This window comes from Erpetoichthys calabaricus, chromosome 12, assembly GCF_900747795.2.
Source record: "Erpetoichthys calabaricus chromosome 12, fErpCal1.3, whole genome shotgun sequence".
NCBI lineage: Eukaryota > Metazoa > Chordata > Cladistia > Polypteriformes > Polypteridae > Erpetoichthys > Erpetoichthys calabaricus.
Genome location: NC_041405.2, coordinates 19,045,476 through 19,067,788, shown reverse-complemented (window position 1 = coordinate 19,067,788; position 22,313 = coordinate 19,045,476). Strand labels below are relative to the sequence as shown.

At 38.8% G+C, this 22,313-nt stretch overlaps 1 protein-coding gene across 3 annotated transcripts in view; it reads right to left on the bottom strand.

Annotated features, from left to right (window-relative positions):
• xrcc6 (X-ray repair complementing defective repair in Chinese hamster cells 6) overlaps positions 1–19,558 on the bottom strand; it is a 34,664-nt gene extending 15,106 nt beyond the window's left edge. Inside the window, exons 1-8 of one of the 3 annotated variants that reach the window (XM_051934439.1) lie at positions 19,417–19,558; positions 15,132–15,220; positions 11,349–11,458; positions 9,245–9,377; positions 8,565–8,816; positions 8,208–8,391; positions 7,898–8,084; positions 5,675–5,843 (exon numbers count right to left, since the gene is read on the bottom strand). In XM_051934439.1, the coding sequence (XP_051790399.1) occupies positions 5,675–5,843; positions 7,898–8,084; positions 8,208–8,391; positions 8,565–8,816; positions 9,245–9,377; positions 11,349–11,458; positions 15,132–15,201 (1,105 nt within the window). In that variant the 5' untranslated portion in view covers positions 15,202–15,220; positions 19,417–19,558. Of the gene's footprint in view, positions 1–5,674; positions 5,844–7,897; positions 8,085–8,207; positions 8,392–8,564; positions 8,817–9,244; positions 9,378–11,348; positions 11,459–15,131; positions 15,224–19,416 lie in introns of all 3 variants that reach the window. The other 2 variants (XM_051934437.1, XM_051934438.1) reach the window with 2 other exon arrangements.
• Between the last annotated feature and the right edge of the window lie 2,755 nt (positions 19,559–22,313).

Here is a 22,313-nt window from a genome sequence, read left to right as displayed (position 1 = left end):
GTTGTGAAGGGGTTTCTCTTCACCATGGAAATGATTCTGCGATCATCCACCACTGTTGTCTTCCATGGACGTCCAGGTCTTTTTGTGTTGCTGAGTTCACCAGTGCTTGCTTTCTTTCTCAGGATGTACCAAACTGTAGATTTTGCCACTGGTAATATTGTAGCGATTTCTCGGATGGGTTTTTTCTGTTTTCGCAGCTTAAGGATGGCTTCTTTCACCTGCATGGAGAGCTCCTTTGACCGCATGTTGTCTGTTCACAGCAAAATCTTCCACATGCAAGCACCACACCTCAAATCAACTCCAGGCCTTTTATTTGCTTAATTGATAATGACATAACGACGGACTTGCCCACACCTGCCCATGAAATAGCCTTTGAGTCAATTGTCCAATTACTTTTGAGCCCCTGAAATGAAGGGATTGTGTTATAAAAATGCTTTAGTTGCCTCACATTTTTATGTAATCGTTTTGTTCACCCCACTGAATTAAAGCTGAAAGTCTGCACTTCAACTGCATCTGAGTTGTTTCATTTAAAATTCATTGTGGTAATGTACAGAACCTAACTTAGAAAAAAGTTGTCTCTGTCCAAATATTTATGGACCTAACTGTAAATGCCAGTTCAGACTGTCCTTATATATACAGTGCCCTCCATAATCTTTTCCTTGATTCAGCTCTCTGCTCTACAGTTTAAAATTACAAATCAAACAATTCAGATATGGTTAAAGTGCACATTGCAGATTTTCATTTAAGGAGATTTGCAGACATTTCAGTCATACCATATAGAAATAGCAACACTTTTTTTTCAGGGCACCATAATGTTTGGGACACAGCCATGGCAGGTGTGTTAAAGCCGTCATATTTAGATCTTGCACGCAATGACTGCTTGAAGTCTGCGATTCATAGACATCACCAGGTGCTGAGGGTCTTCTCTGGTGATGCTCTGCCAAGCCTCTCACACAGCCCACCTTCAGCTCCTGCGTGTTCCCTCAAGTTTTCTCTTCTGCATATGGAAGTCCTGCTCTATTGGATTTAAATTGGGTGACTGGCTTGGCCACTCAAGAATTTTCTATTTATTAGCTTTGAAAAACACCTGTGTTGACTTAGCAGTATGTTTGGATCATTATCTTGTTGTAGAATGAAGTGCCGTCCAGTGAGTTTGGAGGCCTTTACTAGAACTTGAGCAGATCAGATGTTTCTACACACCTGCTGTCAGCAGTTCCATCATCAATGAAGAGAAGTGTGCTAGGACCTGTGACAGCCATACATGCCCAAGCTGTAACCCTCCCAGCACCGTGTTTAATACATGAGGTGGTCTGCTTTGGATCTTGGGCAGTTGCTTTCCACACTATCCTCTTGCCATCACTCTCAAGCAGGTTCATCTTTGCCTCGTCTGTCCACAAGACCTTTTTCCAGAATTCTGCAGGCTTTTTCAAGTCCTTTTTCACAAACTATATAATATGGCCTCTTGTTTTTGTACTTAACTAGAGGTTTGCATCTTACAGTATGGTCTCTGTATTTCTGTTTATGAAGTCTGCTGCTCATAATTGTTTCTCACATACACATCTGCCTCCTGAAGACTGTTTATGATCTGTCGGATGGCGTTTGGGGGTTTTCTTAATCATGGTGAGGATTCTTTTGTCATCACAAGTGGAGGCCTTCTTTGGCCTAACAGTCCCTTTGAGATTACTGAGCTCACCAGTGTGTTCTTTCTTCTTGATGATATTCCAGACAGTTGATTTATGTTATCCTAAGGTATTGCTGATGTCTCTAGTGGTTTTATTCTTGTTTTTCAGCCTCATAATGGCTTCTTTGACTTTCATTGGCACAGCTCTTGTCCTCATGTTGAACAATGGCAACAACGGACTCCAAAGGGTAGAAGCAAGCCGAGGTATCTTCTGAAGCAATGAATCATACCTCTGATGTCAATTGTCCCAAAAATTATGGTGCTCTTAAATGGTGGGACCATGTATAAAACGTGTTGTCATTTCTACATGGCCTGACCAAAATGTGCACATACAGTGCATCCGGAAAGTATTCACAGCGCATCACTTTTTCCACATTTTGTTATGTTACAGCCTTATTCCAAAATGGATTAAATTAATTTTTTTCCTCAGAATTCTACACACAACACCCCATAATGACAATGTGAAAAAAGTTTACTTGAGGTTTTTGCAAATTTATTAAAAATAAAAAAACTGAGAAATCCCATGTACATAAGTATTCACAGCCTTTGCTCAATACTTTGTCGATGCACCTTTGGCAGCAATTACAGCCTCAAGTCTTTTTGAATATGATACCACAAGCCTGGCACACTTATCCTTGGCCAGTTTCACCCATTCCTCTTTGCAGCACCTGTCAAACTCCATCAGGTTGGATGGGAAGCGTCGGTGCACAGCCATTTTAAGATCTCTCCAGAGATGTTCGATTGGATTCAAGTCTGGGCTCTGGCTGGGCCACTCAAGGACATTCACAGAGTTGTCCTGAAGCCACTCCTTTGATATCTTGGCTGTGTGCTTAGGGTCGTTGCCCTGCTGAAAGATGAACCGTCACCCCAGTCTGAGGTCAAGAGCGCTTTGGAGCAGGTTTTCATCCAGGATGTCTCTGTACATTGCTGCAGTCATCTTTCCCTTTATCCTGACTAGTCTTCCAGTCCCTGCCGCTGAAAAATATCCCCACAGCATGATGCTGCCACCACCATGCTTCACTGTAGGGATGGTATTGGCCTGGAGATGAGCGGTGCCTGGTTTCCTCCACATGTGACGCCTGCCATTAACACCAAAGAGTTCAATCTTTGTCTCATCAGACCAGAGAATTTTCTTTCTCATGGTCTGAGAGTCCTTCTGGTGCCTTCTGGCAAACTCCAGGTGGGCTGCCATGTGCCTTTTACTAAGGAGTGGCTTCCGTCTGGCCACTCTACCATACAGGCCTGATTGGTGGATTGCTGCAGAGATGGTTGTCCTTCTGGAAGGTTCTCCTCTCTCCACAAAGGACCTCTGGAGCTCTGACAGAGTGACCATCGGGTTCTTGGTCACCTTCTCTCCCAATCGCTCAGTTTAGATGGCCGGTCAGCTCTAGGAAGAGTCCTGGTGGTTTCGAACTTCTTCCACTTCCACTTCTCCACATGATGGAGGCCACTGTGCTCATTGGGACCTTCAAAGCAGCAGAAATTTTTCTGTAACCTTCCCCAGATTTGTGCCTTGAGACAATCCTGTCTTGGAGGTCTACAGACAATTCCTTTGACTTCACGCTTGGTTTGTGCTCTGACATGAACTGTCAACTGTGGGACCTTATATAGACAGGTGTGTGCCTTTCCAAATCATGTCCAATCAACTGAATTTACCACAGGTGGACTACAATTAAGCTGCAGAAACATCTCAAGGATGATCAGGGGAAACAGGATGCACCTGAGCTCAAATTTGAGCTTCATGGCAAAGGCTGTGAATACTTGTGTACATGTGCTTTCTCAATTTTTTTATTTTTAATAAATTTGCAAAAATCTCAAGTAAACTTTTTTCACGTTGTCATTATGGGGTGTTGTGTGTAGAATTCTGAGGAAAAAAATGAATTGAATCCATTTTGGAATAAGGCTGTAACATAACAAAATGTGGAAAAAGTGATGCGCTGTGAATACTTTCCGGATGCACTGTATACCCTTAAAGTAAAGTCTGCAATCATGGAAAAATGTGTCTTTGTCCCAAACATTAGGAAGGGCACAGTAACCTGCTGCCTATTTGCAAGTAGAAAGGAGACAGTCTTCACAGGTAGGAGGATTTGATAGGCAAATTAGCATTAAGGGAGCCGCTCTTTTAACATTTTCCATTTTGTATAAAGGCCATTGGCAACTTTCCGTACTGCCTTGTGCCATTTCCAAAGGCAATATCTACAGACATTTTTCAATTTAGTCCTTAGAGTTTGAAGTGGAAGGCATTGATTATCTTAAAATAAGTCAAACTAATGTCTAGTGAACAGTTGTGTGATTAAATCACAAGTTAGTGAATCAAACTTAGTAACAAGTCAAAAAAAAATCTTTTTCATTTATTAAGGGATACTGATGGGGTTTGAGAGGAAGCAGGATGGAATTAACGTAGGTTAAAAGAACCTGTGAGTTGTTAGTATCAATGTCACATGTTTATGTGTGCACAATCCAAGTGTATTTATCCTGTTGTACAAAATGTAACTTTCTTATACAAGCCAAATCAAGTTTGTTACCGTAACTTTTGACTTTAGATATGGGCTTTAATGATGGCGGTATGAGTTAGGCTCATAGCTCATACCTATGCAGGGCCCTACCACTCAACATTGTTCAACTGGCAGTGTTTCATTTCTTAAAGTACCAATCATATAGCATTTACTTAATAATCACCTCCTCCCACTAATGCATTCCATATTTGTTTTGTTTGTTTACATTTCCAACAATGCACTGTGTGCTTAGACTCCCATTAAATGGGACTTCAGTTAGGCTTGTCCTTTGTCAGAACGAAAGCACTAAATTGGGGCCACCGTATAGCTGATTCAGCAAATATGTGTCAATGAGAGGCACATTATCAGAAATTTGAGTTAATTTCATTTCGCTATTGGATACTTTAAGCATAAACGTATTAAGATACATAAGTTGGTGGGCTACACATGTCTTATGATTTGGATTAATTAGTGGTTTACTTTTATTCTTCCCATGCATGTGAAGATTGGAGATACAGACTGTTATTTCCAAAGCCTCATATTTTCCATCCAAAAATTAACTCCTGTCTCCTTTTCTCTTCACTCTGTACACCACAGACTATTACTATAACACCAGGTCTTGTCACTTGCAGAAACCCTCAAATGATTCTACACCTATGGGGTGTATTGATAAAGGGAATGAGACAGAGGAGAGGAGTCAGGAGAAGGACTTTGAGAATTGTCTGCATCTTAATATCTGCAAAACCAAGGAACTGATTACTGACTTCCACCACATCAAACAGCCTCTATGTCCGGGCACCATTCAGGGAGTGGATGTAGAGGTGTTCTACTCCTACAAGTACTTGGGGGTCCACATTAATGACAGGCTGGAATAGACAGAGTAACTGTACAATAAAGGGATGAGCAGACTCTTTGTCATTAGCAGACTATGTTCCTGTAATGTGGAAAGTGACATCCTTCACATCTTCTACAACTATGTGATGGCCAGTGCAATTTTCTACATTGTGGTGTGCTGGGCTGGTCACACCACTTCAAGAGAAGCCCACCAAAGCTAATTAAAAGGGCAGGCTTTGTTATGGGACACACTCTGGACCCCCTGGAAAACTGAATGCCATCATGTAAAATGCTGCACATTCTCTCTATGACACACGAACACTGAGGACTTTCAGCCAACAAATCATTCAGCAGAAGAGTGTCAAGAAACGCTACCGGGGGCTCCTTTATACCAACAGCAATACACCTGCATAATGCCTCACTGTGACTGGAACAACCAATTCAGAAGTTTTCTTTCTTTTAAATTTTCTTGCTTTTTAGTGATTCTGGTGTGTGTTCAGACCAAAGTGTGTATGTATATAAATGTATTTATTTGCCTAGCTATTTATTTATTTATGGAGCTTCAGTAAAAAGCCAAGTAAAGTTAGTTAGTTGGTTCGAACGAACGAATAATCCATCTATGTACAGTATCTATCTGGAGTACCTTAATAACGTAAAGGCTAACCTGTGATCTGAGATTCCTCAGGGTAGATGAACTGTGCAGGTCGAATATGCTGGTGCTTCTTCAGCTTGTCTAATGGCTTGAATCCAATCAGAACAAGACCTGCATCATCAAACTTCTTCAACTCTTCCACCTCCTCCTTCTCCAAAACAATTTGCCTTTTTCCATATACCTGAGTGGTGGAGTAAAACAAATTAAATGGAGCAGACAAGGAGTCATTATGACAAATATTTAATTATTAAACAAAACGGTTTGGTGGCAACTGGGCAACAGTCAACTTGGCGAAAGACAACCCGGGTGAAAACACAACTTGGTGAAAGACAATTCGGCGAAGAAGTAACTTGGAGAAATACAACTCGGTGACATCCTTTAACAGTTAGGTTCAAAGAGATTTTTTAGTTATATTTAAATGACAACGTGATTTAAAATGTTGAAAATAAATTTATATAATTGACGAACAAACTTTATTGTGCAGATGGAACAAACTCTATCTTACATTATCTTCTGCAACCAAAATTGCTAATCCTTTATATAAATTGTATTGATTGTAATCGTATGATTACGTTACTTAGAATACAAAAGGTGACCTGTGAGTACGGCTTAAGGAATATCTTTACTCTCAACGTATTGGGACTCTCATAAAGCAGGTGATTCTGTGGATTTTCTGGCACCCTATGTTGTCATTTAAATATCATTAAAAAAATCTCTTTGAACCTAACTATTACCTAACTGGTAAAGGATGTCGCCAAGTTGTCTTTTGCCGAATTGCTTTTTTGCTGAATTGTCTGTCACCCAGTTGTCTTTTCGCCGAGTTGTCTGTCGCCCAGTTGTCTGTTACCCAGTTGGCTTTTTTTCGCCGAGTTATCTGTTGCCAAGATGGCTTTTGCCGAGTTGTCTGCCACCCTAAACAAACCATAACATAAAAAGAAGTGTTTTTTCCATTAAGTGATTGCCTATTTTTAAAGCTCATTTTTATCCATCCATCCATCCATTTTCCAACCCGCTGAATCCGAACACAGGGTTACGGGGGTCTGCTGGAGCCAATCCCAGCCAAAACTGGACACAAGGCAGGAACCAATCCCGGGCAGGGTGCCAACCCACCGCAGTAAGCTCATTTTTAACATCCCCAAATTCCAACATAATTGCATGCCATTTATAAAAAGCCTTTGGTTTCTCGCAGGTTTTCAGTTGTTGGTCACTATTCTTAGGATCTCACAGATGTTATGGCTGTGAAAACAGCAAGGGAAACCCAACATAATATTTTACTTTCATGCCAACAAGTTAACTAAGTCTGGTGCCAACAAGGTATCACACGTTACACCATTTCTAAGATGAAGCCGGATGGAGACAACATTGTGTCACAGAGTGCACTGCAGCAAAAAGGATCACAAAGATGTTATCATACCAGATTTATAGAACATCTTAACTTCCCCACCCTTGAAATTGAGTTAAATGAGTGTTGTTTTAACTAACTCTGCCTTATTGAAGTGATAGGTGCCGTCAACATCTCATGATTTACACGCTTGGGTTGCTGGCTCATTTCTGTCTGGACTGACGTTTGGCACACTTAGGCAGGCCGTGTGGCGTATTGCTTAAGGCAATGGACTTTAAACGCTAGACTGCTTGTTCCGTTCCCACCAGCGTGTGACCCTCAGCAAGTCTTGGCAGTGCCTCAACAGTGACATATGTATGTAAACAATTGTCCATTTCCTGACTGTGACTGCTGCTTTGGATACAAGTGTCAGCCAAATACAAATTAATAATAATAATTTACAAGTATCCATGGGAATGCACTGCACTTTGCAGGATAAGTTTCTGTATATGGTCAAATTATGGCACAATCCCAGCAGTAGTCAAACATTTTTACAGTCAGTCAGTCATTTATTTATTTTACAAAGAGCCTCACATTTACTAATTCTGTCACAAATGAGCCAACAATGCCTTTGCAATTCAGAAGTTTAAAAATCAAAGTCCAAATTAGGTTTCATTCTTCTTTATTTTTGGACTAGCCTAACATCAGGACAATACAAAATAAAATTTAACAAAAAATAAACTCAAAACGGGGTATATTTGCTAATTTAAATAAATGCTAGAAACAAAATTACTTGTAAAACTTGGAAACTGTCTGCTTGGTTGCATTAAAGATGGACATAGCTCAACACTTTTACGTTTTTGTACTAAAATCACCAGGCATTTATAGCATAGCAGAAGTGACAATTACTGTACCTGCACTTTCTTTGTATCACTGGGTAACAGCAAGCTGCCAGTCTCACCATTAAACAAGCGCGTTTTAGTTCTGATTGGTTCATTCGTTTCACGGTACAGCTGAATAGGAGATGGCTTAGTGGCACTGCGTACCATTATGTAAACCCCCACCGCCAAGGAGACACCACTTCCAAGGGTCAGCTTCAACCTAGCAGAGACAGATGTGTTTTTTAAAAGGCTTGTCTAGTTTTTAACAGTACGTATTAAATTTACTTTATTGTTTACCATCTTTTGAAAGTTCCTTTTTCAACACAATTCTAAAAATCCTTACCTAGCCTGTGCTCTTTTTTTTAATTCTTTACCACGGACCCTCCTCAACAGATCATCAAGTTTTGAGGAGGGCTCTATCTGCAGCTTCAAGTCTTCATCCTCAACAGAAGTTACTATGTCCCTGAAAAAAAGGGACACATCAAAGCCCCCAGGCTTTCTAAGGTGTATCAGGTCTAGGACCACACCTGTGGGACAACGAAGAAATAGGATTGAGAAGGCAAAAATTGGTGATGTGATACAATACAGGAGAAGACCTGACGCTAAATCTGGATACAGACACGTTTCAGAGGAGAAAACCTTAATGCTTATGTTAATAAAATAGTTTTTATGAAAGCAAGAAAAGGAGCGTAACACCAACCTGTTTCCCGCAGGTCACTGGCCTTAGTGCGAGCCTGTCTGGCTAATTCGCCATTTCCTGCATGCGGGTTGTCTTCATTTGTGAAAAGCATGACACGCTTGTGACTGAGCCTCAGCTTTACATCACTGAAGAGGTTTGAACAGGTCCACAGTGCCTCCCCAAGAGAGAACTGAGCACTGCTGCCAATCAACTCATCGAAACCCTTCTGACCCTTCTTCTGAAGGTTGTCCAAGTCCAGGACTCTACGGGCACCTTGAGGAATGCAGGACGAAAGCATGATTCACAACAAGAAGGCATTGAAGTTCACCATTTACTTATGGCAAAAGGGAGCATTCGCCAAGTGGATGATGCTTTGGATTGTTAATGTAAAATAACAAAAAACAGCATAAAATATAATTTTTAGTAACTGCCCTCTCTGCTCTAGCAGCGTTCATAAAGATCTGAATGCCCAGTTATAGCAAAGTCAATAAGTAACGTGGGTAGTGCTAAAATATAAAACAAGGCCTCAACTCACTGAAAATGGTGAACACATTAAGAAAATATGCTAACTGTATTTTCTCATCAGAGTCTAAGTGCTGAAAGGATTGTCATTAAATTGTATTCATATGATGCACTTTATAACCTAAAACATCTCTGTTTTACAATATCATTGACGGTCCTTTCTAACTTTTCATAGTTACCTGGGGTGTCCAAGTTGTGGAAGACATAGACATGCTTGAAAGTGCCATGTTGTTCTCTAGATGCATAAAACACTAATGCCAACAGGTCATATTCGCTGCTGATAATCTTGCTGGTGTAGACACTGCGTATACACTGTAAGGAGTAAGCAGGGAAGAAGTCAAATACCCACAAACAGAACCCTAAGCAAGGTATTCAGTATCGCTGCTTATATGGTATTGGCTTTACAGTAAAGACACTTTGGGTCAAAGGCAGCACAGTGGCAAATGATGAGAGCCGCTGAAGCACCGCACTAGAATCCTGGGGTTCAATCCGTGCCGAAGGAACTACTGCTGTGGATTTGGTGCATTCTTCACCTGTGATCTGCACATGGTTGTTTCTCTGGATATTACAACATTTTCCCTAACCCTAAAGGCATGTGTGTTAATATAAACTGGCAACTCAAAAACCCAGGTGAGTGAGGGTAGGAGGGAGGGTGGCCCTGTGATGAACTGGTGCTCCATCCAGGTCAATCTTTCCTAACTTCCAAGGATGACAAGACTGGCTCCAACTCCTCAGATCCTGATCTGGATAAGCAGGTGCAAAAATGAATGAAATAATGAATGAAAAATCTGGTAAAGCAATATTTATTTTTCATACAACTAAAATCATTTCTTTGTTTCAAGATAAGCACCTTCGATACATATGACAATATAATATAATTATGTGCTATAGTTTTATTGCAATTATTTGAAAACATTTTTTTTTCTAACAACAAAGCTACTTTTCCCCAAAAAACCTTTGTCAGTATAATTTGAATCCGATTTTAGTTCTTGGTGCTAATTCGTCTAACATGGATAACTGTGCTAAGCAATTAATAAAGACAGAAAACACATAGGAAGGTATCTTGGATCTTCCAATTATGCAGATAATGTTCTTGATATCCTTAGGTTGACCCTTAAACAGTTTCGACTACAGGTTTTTACACCCATTGCAAAAATGACAATGTTGCTTTCAGTCAACCATTCTACTGTTGATGTTAAAGTGGAATTTTGAGTTCTTGTCATACTGAAAGCTTCATATGTCATCAAGTTGAAGAGGATGTGTTGATGATAAAATGTGTTCTTGAGTTAGACTTTTAAGCTTTAATGGAAGGCAATATTTATTAAGTTCTTCTTTGCTGGATTATGAGAGATATTTTCTTAGAATCTGAATGCCACAGGAAACAAATTATTGTGAATGATGGATGCTTCGAGAAAGTAGGCTTTATCTTCAGCATCACCTGAACTAAAATTAAAATCATAGTGAGATCACATTAACCTAGACATCTTTAAACCAATGTAAACAAACAATATTTGAATTAGTACTGTAATGTGTTGCATTTGTTCATATCAAAATTATTTCTGCATTTTTACTAACATTAAAGTCATTCAAGGTTTGTCTGGGATAACCCTATACAATTGTCTAAAGGTCAAGCTCATCCTTATTCTGCTGAATAATTCATTGTCTGGAAGTATTCAGTGATAGTGTGTGAGAGTGAGTGACGTGTAGCATTGTTCATAATGGCACTCTGATTTGTTTTACTTATCTCCTTTGCTACAACCTACAGGGGATCCACAGTGTGTCCTATAACTGAGTCTGCCATTTTAATCAGCTTTTTTGATTCAATGGACTTCTCTGGAAGTGACGTTACCAGCCCAGAATAGGCAGGTCAGAAAATAAAAGGGTGAATAATGGAGTTTTACAGTTAAAATTATAATTGGATTATTGGAAATGGTCAACCAGTCAGAAGTAGCATAAGTAAAAATAAATGACACAGGGGAAGGAACATTTGTCACGTAGCCTAATATTGGGTTTCATGTTCTGTCTTATAGACTATTCACATTCCTCCTACTTTACTTCCAAGACTTTTTCCAAACGATTTTGAAAAGCATATCAAGGATAAAATAAATACCATAATCAGGACATGTTCACATGACCTGGACCAAAGACTGTTGGTCTGTATAATCCAGCAATTTGCCCATCTGATATGATGTTGAGAAACTGGTTTACTCGTCTCAAAAACTGGTTAGCTCCAACTTACATTCATCTTAAAAAATAACTTCACCATTTAATGCAATCTCCTACCTGCAAGGTCATCTTAAAAGGGCTTTGCTCATCCTCCTCCATACACTGAAACATGGACTCTGAAGCATCCACTAGAAAGATCAAGCTGTCCCTGCCAGTGTACTTCCACTCTGCAGTAAAAATTAAAGTAAAAAAAATGTAGAGAAAAGACATTGGGATAATCTTGATGTGCAAGGAGTAATAAATAGTAATAGGAATAGTAAAATGACATGTAAATAATGCTCATTTCTCAAATCAATAAAATATATTCAAGAGAAAAGCAAATAATTACACATTTAAATAAAATATGAATCCATTGACAATTATCATAGGTATTCTGCTACATTTTCACTTATGGGCTTTAAAACTAATTTATAGAGTCCATGAACCTAATACCATGTCCTACCCTCATAAGGGCTCATTTATACTTCACACTCAGAACGCGTACCCACATGCATCATGGCTGCCACACATTCCCAGCATTCATTTGACACGTCCTCTAAGCACATCCTCAGAAATTAACTTGCGTGCGCAAGTTGCAGTACCAGCAAAAAGTCGGGGGGCACAGTGTGATAAAGTGGGAACGTGAAATCAGAGTCTCTGCTTACTATCAACATGTGACAGAAAGCTGCTATGCGGATCCTATGGGATCGATGTGCCTGCTTCGATGTTTGATGAATAGTTCGATGTGGTGAGGCAAAATGCCAACATACAAATGCATTCATGGTGATTTTATATTCAACCGTTGCATACTCCCCAACATAATGACACAATACATTTTAAACATTTCACATTCCATCTTCACGACAGCATCAGATTGTACAGCAGCGTATTTGAGTCACAGAGACAAAAAATTAAGGGCATGGTGAAAAGGTCTACTTTGTGATTAAAGTGGAAATTTCGACTTTAATCTTGAAATATCCACTTTAACCCCGTAGTTTACTTTATTATTAAAGTAGACTGTCATAAACATCATCTTTAAACCGGCCCAGTTGTTAATTGCTACGTGTTTCTGGGGCTTCCTCCTGACCTGACAGCAGCAATTACCACACACAGAACATGTTACATTTATGATATTCCAGCTCTCTACACATTTATAATCCTTAGATTTATACTTGATATCACTTTCATGATGAAATGCATTAAAGTATGTACAGTATGTTACATTTTACAGATAAGTCGTTAACTTCATTTAAATAATGAATACTGATAATTACACATGTTGTGGTGACACGGTGACAGAAGGGTAACGCTGCTGCCTCGCAGGCAGTCGTGTCCCTTGTGTTCCCAGCCTGCAGTTTGCATGTTTTCTTGGTGGGTTGCCACAGTGCACTCCAGTTTCCTTCCAAAGACATGAAGTTTTGTGGATTTCGTGACGCTAAAATGACGCTAGTGTGTTCATAGTTGGTAAAATTCAAGTGGTGAATGATCTCTACTATGTACAGCTTGTTCCTTCTCAAAGCAGTTATATATTCTGTTCATATTGTTTTATTAATAATTGCTGCAATCATTGTGATAAGCCTAATACTATGTCTTTCCAACTCCCTTTTTGTTATCCTGCAATAAATATCTCTTTGGGTTGCTGCCATCTTCATCATGTTCTCTCTCTAAGAAGACCTCAGAACAGATATGCTATCACCTTGGCAGGCTCTGCCTAAGATCTTAATCTCAACCCACCAAAACCTTCTGCAGCACTCTTCACAGAACATTGTAGTTAGTCCATGGCAGAACTGGGCAGGCTGTTGGCCAAGGTTTTGATTTTTGTCTTTCTTAATGACTACAGGCCCTAGATGATTAGATTGGAATTCTGTGTTTCTTTCTTATCAACTGCAATCTGCACATATACACTCATATAAACTCTTACTTTACAATTTTTTATATTATTAGTATTTAGGCACTGGACTTAATTTACTGTAACATCGTGACATGGTGGTTGGTGCTGCTGCATTATGGTTTAATTAGCCTAGGTTTGAATCCTGTGCCCAGTCACTGTCCATGTGTAGTTTTAGACTTAGCGGGTTTGTGAATATTATGTTGAGAATTTTATTTAGATTAGATAAACTTTACTAATCCCAAGGGGAGATTCAAATGATTACGGCAGCAGAAACATAAAAACAAGGATACTATCTCACTGGAGAAATAATACAGTCAATCAATAAATAAAAAGTAAACCTAACAAGTACTTTGGGTGGAAGCACTGAATTGCCTATTATTTATATTTAATTTTCTAGATTTACAAGATCTTTACATATAAAAATACATACTTCTTTGAGTACATAATGCTTACTATTTTTGTTTTACTGCAAATTATATTGTGTTTTATTTTAATTACTTTTCTAAATGTGCATAAAGCTCTAGGCTTGTATATTAAAGTATGCTATATAAAAATAAACTGTACTGGAATCCTTAAGTGGGCTGACTCGGTTCTGATTTTCTTGGAAAATTCCTGTAAATTACCCAGCCTTGTGCCATTACGTATTAATCTTCTTGGGAAAAAAATAAAAATTACCAAAGAGTACACTGCTGTCAAGGAAGGATGAATCTGATCTACAACAATATTGAGATATACCATGTGTTTGTGGAACGTTTCTGAAGTTCATACATTGTTCTTCCTTACTTTTTTGGATTTTTTTATATGTTTTGATTATCAAGGAATTGAAATACACCATCATTCTATGTAGATAACGTGGTTTTCACCAAGTTATAATTATTTACCATTTTGTTTTGTTTATTTCCCGCGCCATCATTCTGTTTTTAATGGGCACTGTCATTTTCAGTACTTGTTGCCGAGACACAATGGCTACTTGCTAGAGAACACATCCCTGGAAATCGGACTAGCTCATCACTAGAGCTGTATATAAACTGGGTCGGTGTCTAAAACACTGTCCAAGTTTGAGGATATCTCTGGGAAGTGTCATACATTTTTTTTCTTTATTTTTATTGTGCTTCACAAATTAGTTTTTTGCTTTCTGACTTCAACAACTGTGGCTAGCGATTACATTCTAATGAAACATACTCTAAATTCCCTTGCTTTTTACCACAATCTGATCCTTTGACAGCCTGTATTTCCTAACCCCCTTCTGTCTTTTCCCTGCTTACCACACACTGTGATTTCAAGCATTACTCTACTTGTATTGAAGAGTCGGTGTACTTCAAGTAAACCTTCTCTCATCATTATTCCTCCCAATCACTGTTAACACCCTGCAATTGGATTCATAGACTTATGGGGTGTTTGCCATACCCTGTTCCTCCAATTAATACAGAATTTATCACATTTTTTACCCCTCCAGTGTTCCTTAGCCCATTGCAACTGTACCATCTTGTTTCTTGCCACAGGACTGGAATTTGGCTTCCCATACTTCACCAACTAAGATAAAATCAGCTGAGCATTCACTGGTTACACTCAGCTGCTTGTTGACTAAATGTACCCAATTACTCTAAATATGCTTATACTAGACTTCATCTGCACCTTTCACCAATAGTTTGCTTCTGTCCACAGGTCCCATGTTGGCTGGGTGATTTTTTGTGAGGAGGTGCATTCTTGAGATACCTGTGATATTGCTATGTATGAAGATATCCCCAGGCCTGCTGTAACAGGCACATTCATGGCAGGGTAGGCCTATTTGGTAAGTGACATTTAGTCTAACTACACGTGTCACCCTATATTAAGACAACACTAATTTAATTAGTTGCTATTCATCTTCCTTTACCTTCCTTACCTGCAATGGCAATTTTGTATCAAGTTTTTTGTTTATTGTTCATTTTTTTTGCAGTAAGCAACAGTTGTTATTAAAACAACCTTACCTTGGGGTGCCTCTCCTTCCTCCTGTTCTGGATCATCTTCATTTTGATAGTATTCTCCCCACTCAGCCATAGCGTCTACAAATAAAACTCTCAAACCAAAAAAAAAAAAATTAAACACATGAATATTATTTTTTGTTCTTTATTGGTTTTATGAAATTACATTGCAATACATATGATATAGAAAAACTGAGCATATGATAAAGTTAAACTTGATATGAAATATGACATCAACACCATCACCCAACCCTTCTGCAGATGTATGAAATTGGATAGCACAGTGCACCACTGTCACGCAAAGATATTACAGCTTCAGAACGGCTAACAGACCCTTAGCATGCTTAGTTGAGAGAAACATTAATACATTCTTGTGAGATTTTAAAGAAGCTTTGGCCCTTTCCTGGTAAAATTAATGTTTTTCTTATTTTAAGTGAAATCCATTTCCCACTGTATTATAGTTGGTGTATTAGGATGTTTCCTGTTAAATAAGATAAGGTAATGAGTTAGCAATGCACATTATTATCCCCACTGATAGTACTCTGAATACTGCATAAAAAAATGGTTTTAAAGTATAAGTGGTTTCAATACTATCTGATGTGCAGTTAAATATTTTTTTCCAAATATATTCTGAGTGTTGGACAATTTCAAAACATGCTGTATGACCAAGCTAGACAGACGTCTGATGGCATTGCTTAAACTTAGGACCCTGGCCTGGGTATATTTTAGATAACCAGAGTCAAAGTAAGTGTGTGATGTAAAAGTTTTAGTTTAATTGCCCCGACTTGGCACAGATTGTTGTGAAGCGTATCTTGTCAATAGTGGAGTTCCATATTTTTTTTTACCCGAAATTCTAATTGAAGGGTCTCCTAACCCTGCCTTGAGGTGTGCACTTTTTGAAAGAGAGTGGTAGAGGCAAAAAGTACTTAACGAATATTTAGTAACCTCCTTAGAATTATGTTTACCTATGGAAAAAAAAAGTCGAAAATTATGATTTTTTGTTTCCTAACAAGACAAAATGTTATTACATGTAACAGAGACATAGGGAAGGAATGTCTTGTGTCCACTGCTGTACCAATGTAGATTTGTTACACGTCCTTCATGTTGTGTGTTTTGAATTAATCAACCCACAGCCTGGCATTGCAATCAGGACAGTAGAAGTGTGTTTCTTTGCACTTTTCTTATATTTTTTTTTTGTTGCTTGTGTATGAAAAGGTTGAATTTCATTGCCTGATCCACATAATCGATGCGTCCCTTGTGTTATGTAGGCTTAGTGACTTTCACGAACGACAGTTACTGCATTATGAACGGAGGCATTACAGAGGGCTAATACCTTTCTGGTCTTTCTACTTGATCCCATCATTTTGCCTGTTTGCCACGCACCTACCTGCACCATGGTGAACCTTCAGGCAACCAAATTCGCTAGGCATATCGAAGTGGTCCGGTCATAGAGTGCCGTATACATAAGTTTCACTATCCATGTCAACATGTGATGAGCAATTTACATTGTCCTCACTATCACTGGATTCAAATAATGGTGCAGTTTCAGTTTGTTCTAAAACTGGCTTTACAGCTTCTCATTTACATGCCATGTTGTTTTGTTTGAAGGCTCCACCCCACTCATGAATATTGATGAGTTACCTTACAGTAGAAAAATGCATAGAAAGTCATAATTTGTTGAAGCATAGTGTTATTTCATCCAGTAAAATATTACTACTGAGAGTTTTTTTGGGCTTAACACTGTGCATTGGATCATAAAAGCTTATCCTGAGAAACACTCAGGTTTAACTATACTTATACAGAATTCCGAGCCTGAGTAAAGATTAGAATTAATACCAGATAGCATAGTTTATAATATTAATACTGAAGAAAGATTAGAAAAAGCAGGCAGTTATTTTCAACAACATTTCTGACCTCTCTAAAGGATCTGGGCTGGTAACTTGAAGGTTTCCAGTTATACAGTTCGAAAGGAATTCACCATTGAGCCCTTGATCAAGGTCCTTAACCTGCAAATACTCCAGAGCTGCTGTACAAATAGATGACCCTGCACTCTGACCTCCAAAGGTCATGCGGAAAAAAAAATGAATCCCAGGGATTAGTAAAGTATATATAAAAAAAGAAGGTGTTTTTCACTTAATCTGATATCATGCTGAAAACGTCTGTGGTAGAAAAATTCCCATTTCAGAAATTGATTCAACACACCTAAATCTATAAAGTTCACCTTTTTTTTTGCGCTGTATGATATTGCCACAGACCAGTGATATCGACCCAGTAGCAAAACTGGAAGGGAACCTAGGTACTACTATCTCCCCCTCTGCTTTTAACAGATCCTTATAATATTAATTATTAATCCATTGCGTTACAAAAAAAATGAAAGAAACCAACATCTCACTAAAATAAAACGTTATCATAGGTTTAATCTCTACTCTCACAAAGTCCTATTTAGAGATCTAATGAACTTTCCTTTATTTGAATTTAAAATATAACATGATGATATGGACAGGCAGCCTGTCCAGGTTTGTTTCCTGACTTATGCCCAGTGATGACAGGATAGACTCCCATGGTTTTAAATAGCAAAAACAAAGCAGTACACTTTATGGGCTATAGAAATTGTGTGCTCCTTTAAAATTACAAAAAAAATAAAAAAAATGCTAGAAACTTAGTAATTCCCAGTTAAAACTTAACAGTACCACAGGTTTCCAGCACAGTATCTCTCTTAGATTGCAACTTGTTTCGTGTTAAAGGACTGGACATCACAAAAGGTGATCCTGTGAGCACTGGGTGCAAGATGAGACATCCTAAATATCTTTGTAGACAAAACAAAGATGTAATGTCAAATTTGGCGGCACTGCACACTGTTCTAGAAACCTATTCAGGGTTGTTTCCAAGACACTGACATACTACGCTCCAGCTCCCTGCAATTTCTGTTTTTCAATACAGTATCAATGTCAAGTAAGAGTTTTTTTACAGAATTATATCTTAAGCATAAAGTGAAGATTTCACATCCTTTTCCATCCATCTTTTTATCTGAACCTACATAATCCAAGTTAAAATTGCTAGCAGCTGATGGATGCTAAGTAGGAACCCAACCCGAGAAGTGGAGGCAGCACATCACACTAACATCTGCTTAATATTAGTCCCCCATATTATAACACTCATGATTTAAAGAATTATAGAGGCTGAAGTTAGCAACTTTTACCCTTGTAGCCAGGTATCTCTTACACCTGGGAAACAGCTTCTAATTCCATGTTAACAGGAAGGTAAGATGTTCAAAAGTGTATACATCGATTTGTGTCATTAAAATTGTTGAATAACTAGAAAAACTGAACAGTCTACAGTCTGACTTCATGTGAACTTTGCCAGGTCCATCACAGGTAGCACTAATCAAATTCACTGGCAAACTTGTTGAACTCCCATATCTAAAGAGGTCTAAGTATATTTATTGGGCCCTCAAAAAGCCCCAAACAGGTTGGTCCATTTTAATATTCACAGTTCTGTGACAATTATGATACATTTGTTAAAATGTAGTGGATCTTTGCTCGATCCTACGGATAAAGTGGCCCGATGCAACTTTACTCTACGCAGTTCTACGTATCATCATACTTCCCTGCCCTTAGTTTACTGGAGACTTTGACTACTGTAAGGTATCTAATTTTGGCACAGAAAAATTCATATTCGGTCGGAACGTGGAATATGTGCTCCCCTAATTATTCATTAATTTTAATGGCACAAATCGATGTATAACTTTTACAACATGGTATCGTTCTTTTAACAGAATACCATCTGCAGATAAAGTTGCCTGAGCGAATAAGTAGGTATGCTGCGAATAAACAGCTGTTAAAAATATTCTTTCCTTGGTCGATTTTCGTAACTATGTTGTGATCGCAGTCCATGCAGTTAAGAGGGAGGGTCAAAAGCTTCATAACATAAAGAAAAATGTTTAAAACTTTATTTTATATTTTGTAAAGAAATACTCCTCCCGGCCTTATAATTAAAAACGCGAGATCTTAAATGGATAGATGAAAACAAACAGTGTGTGTTTTCATTAAATCTATGCTCCTGTCCGACTTCCCTAATCTAGTTGTGGGCGGGGTGATCGTGATTGCTGTTTACAACAGCCAATCCAAATGATTTCCCGGTGCGTATTAGCTAATCAGGGTATTAGAGGGTTGAAACTAAACTAGTCGCATATTACGTTTACAAAAATACAAGAATTTTTACGCCAGGTAAATTGATAACATTATTGGATCAGGAAGCATTTATATCGTATACAGCTCATCATTCGTCCTACCTATGAATAATCCGTGGAAGGCTAGAGTTTCACAAATAGTTAAGTTCTTCTTTTTCGAGCAGCACTTAGCCTCTTAGTTTCTACTTGCATGCATCCTGCGGTGCAGCATGGTCGCCTTGTTACGTCATTCGCATGGTCGGTCAGTGATTGGCGGAGCGAATCGCTCTTGAGGTAGTAAGTGCTTCTGGGAAATCGTGGCGGATGGTAAAGGCACTTTTACGTTTGTAATTCGCTCTCGAGTAAAGGATTTTTAAAACACATTTCCCAATGTTAATGTTGTAACTGAACGGATGCCCATTTTGAGTAGTCGGTCTAAAAACCGAATCAATAGAAAAATGTATAAAATGAAAAACAGTACGTTAGGTTTAAGGGACCTCGGCCAAGATTAAGTTTCTTTTTATATGGCAAATCCATCAACATCCCTTTCCCCCTGCCATCTACACCAGAATGGTGTGATCTTAATTTGAATTTGCGTTTAAAGACGTTGCAGCCTTAAACTCGGTTACACTTGACCCAGCATTATACGTACGTAGATGGAAGTGCAACTTTTTTTTCTTCATTTTTTTTAAGCATTGGTCCGCGTTGACATTTACAGCGACACAAAATTGAAATGCCACGCAAATAACGGGTGTCCGTATTCTCCCTTTAACATTATATAAATGCCATGATAGCTTTATTTGTTTTCAGATTAATTAGTTTTATCGTTGCATCCTAGAAGCAATTGGTGGCAAGTGGGATCTTATCTTGGACCATATTAATTATTAAGGTGCAAATTTTTCTTGATATTAATTTTAAATACAACAAGACATTTATAGATGGCTGATTAACCAGAGGAAGTTGTCGTAGGGTTTTAGTCCAAATCAAACCCTGGATGCTTTACTAGCCTTGGTTTGAGGATCCAAGAGGCTGTGAGTTTTTACTATTATCATTAACTCAATGTGCTGTGCAAGTCATTAATGACTTAGAAAGCAGCCTGCAATATCATAATACACAAGATTGGTGTCGTAGTGGGGGTAAAGGGTAATGATTACCCACAGCCCACTGGTTGGGGGGTCTCTTGAAGCCTGGAATGGAAAGGACGTGTGACAGACATGGATCGAGAGGTAGGGGCCCACAGAGACTACCTATGTATAGGACCCAGAGTTTTGTGCTACACCCCTGATGCACATTCTTGCCCACACCTTATGGAATTTTATTTTAATGCTCCATTTGCTTCCAAAGACCAGTGTGTTGCCTTAAATGCAGGCTGTAAACTGTCCCAAAGGGAGTGAGTGAGTGAGTGAGTGTGTGTGTGAACGTGCCCCACAAACGACTGTTTTCACAAATAGGGCCCAGGGCTGCTGAACAGGCTCCAGCCCCTGCAGTTGTGAACTGCAAAAGCAGGTTAGAAGTTGGATGAATGGAAATTCATGGACACATTGATTTCTTGGTTTGCATGAAACTTATTCTGGCAGCTGTGGGTGCAAGGTTGGACCAAGTCCTGGATGGGAGACTAGTCTGTCTCAGAATGGTTTTATCTGATTTGATATAAAAATGTCCAAAACACAGGCACAAAGAGAATATGCAGACTCCATCCATCCATCCATCCATCTTCCAACCCGCTGAATCCGAACACAGGGTCACGGGGGTCTGCTGGAGCCAATCCCAGCCAACACAGGGCACAAGACAGGGAACCAATCCCGGGCAGAGTGCCAGCCCACCGCAGGGCGCCCACAAACACACTAGGGACAATTTAGAATTGCCAATGCACCTCACCTGCATGTCTTTGGACTGTGAGAGGAAACCCACGCAGACACGGGGAGAACATGCAAACTCCATGCAGGGAGGACCCGGGAAGCGAACCACAGGTCTCCTAACTGCGAGGCAGCAGCGCTACCCACTGCACCACCGTGCCGCCCCGATAAGTAAATCTGGAAAATGAAAATAGTGTAAAAACTGGAAGTCCCTTTTAAACTGAATGTTTTTGAATTAAAGTTTACCTGTCTCACCCCCTCTCCCTCCCATTCATTGGTCAGGAGTCCTGTTTTCAGTCCTAAATTACAATCCGGTGTGAACAATCTTCCTGTTTGTGCACTATTTTCATTTTCTAGGGTTATTCATTTAACAATATTTTAGCAAAAAATGCTTGTATTTTCAGCATGCAAGTGGATAACTTGATGTATGGATTATTAGACATGAGTAATGTGACATTTTTTTTCATGGACTTTTTGATACTATTTGTCCAGTGTTGCTCACTATATCAGAACTTTTGTTATATCCTCCACAAAAAAGTGAGATTTTTTTTTCTCTGCCACCACTGGTGAAAGTTAAATATTTAAAAAAATAATTTTTGGGTGGGTGAATCCTTTAAAGCTTCAAATCAGCTTTCCTTCTTATAAATAAATTAAAATTTTCTGCATGTGCCACCATGATATTAGTCCACAGTACACAGCCTAGCCACCAATTGTAGAAGATGCTATATAAAACCCTATAACGTCCTTAACTGCGCCCCCCCCCCCCCCCTTATCATAATGTGCCCAATTGTGTAGAAGGTCTGTATAACTGGCCATTTTAAATTATTATGGATATGGGAGATGCAACTATTAAGGTAACTGTTAAAGTTCTGAAGTTTAAATTTCAATTTAATGATATCTTCACCTTTGTGTCTTTTAACATGACCATGTATACGAACTAAATTTAAACGTCACATAGTTTAAGAAGAATGAGTATGTTAGACTGAAATAATTAATTAATTGAATTTGGCAAACATTTCCACCAATGTCTAATATATATATATATATATATATATATATATATATATATATATATATAAACAGACTTTGTAGTTTTAGTTCAGCTGAACACAATGAATACGTTCCCACCATGTGACCGGCGTGACGTAATTGCAGCAGATGTAG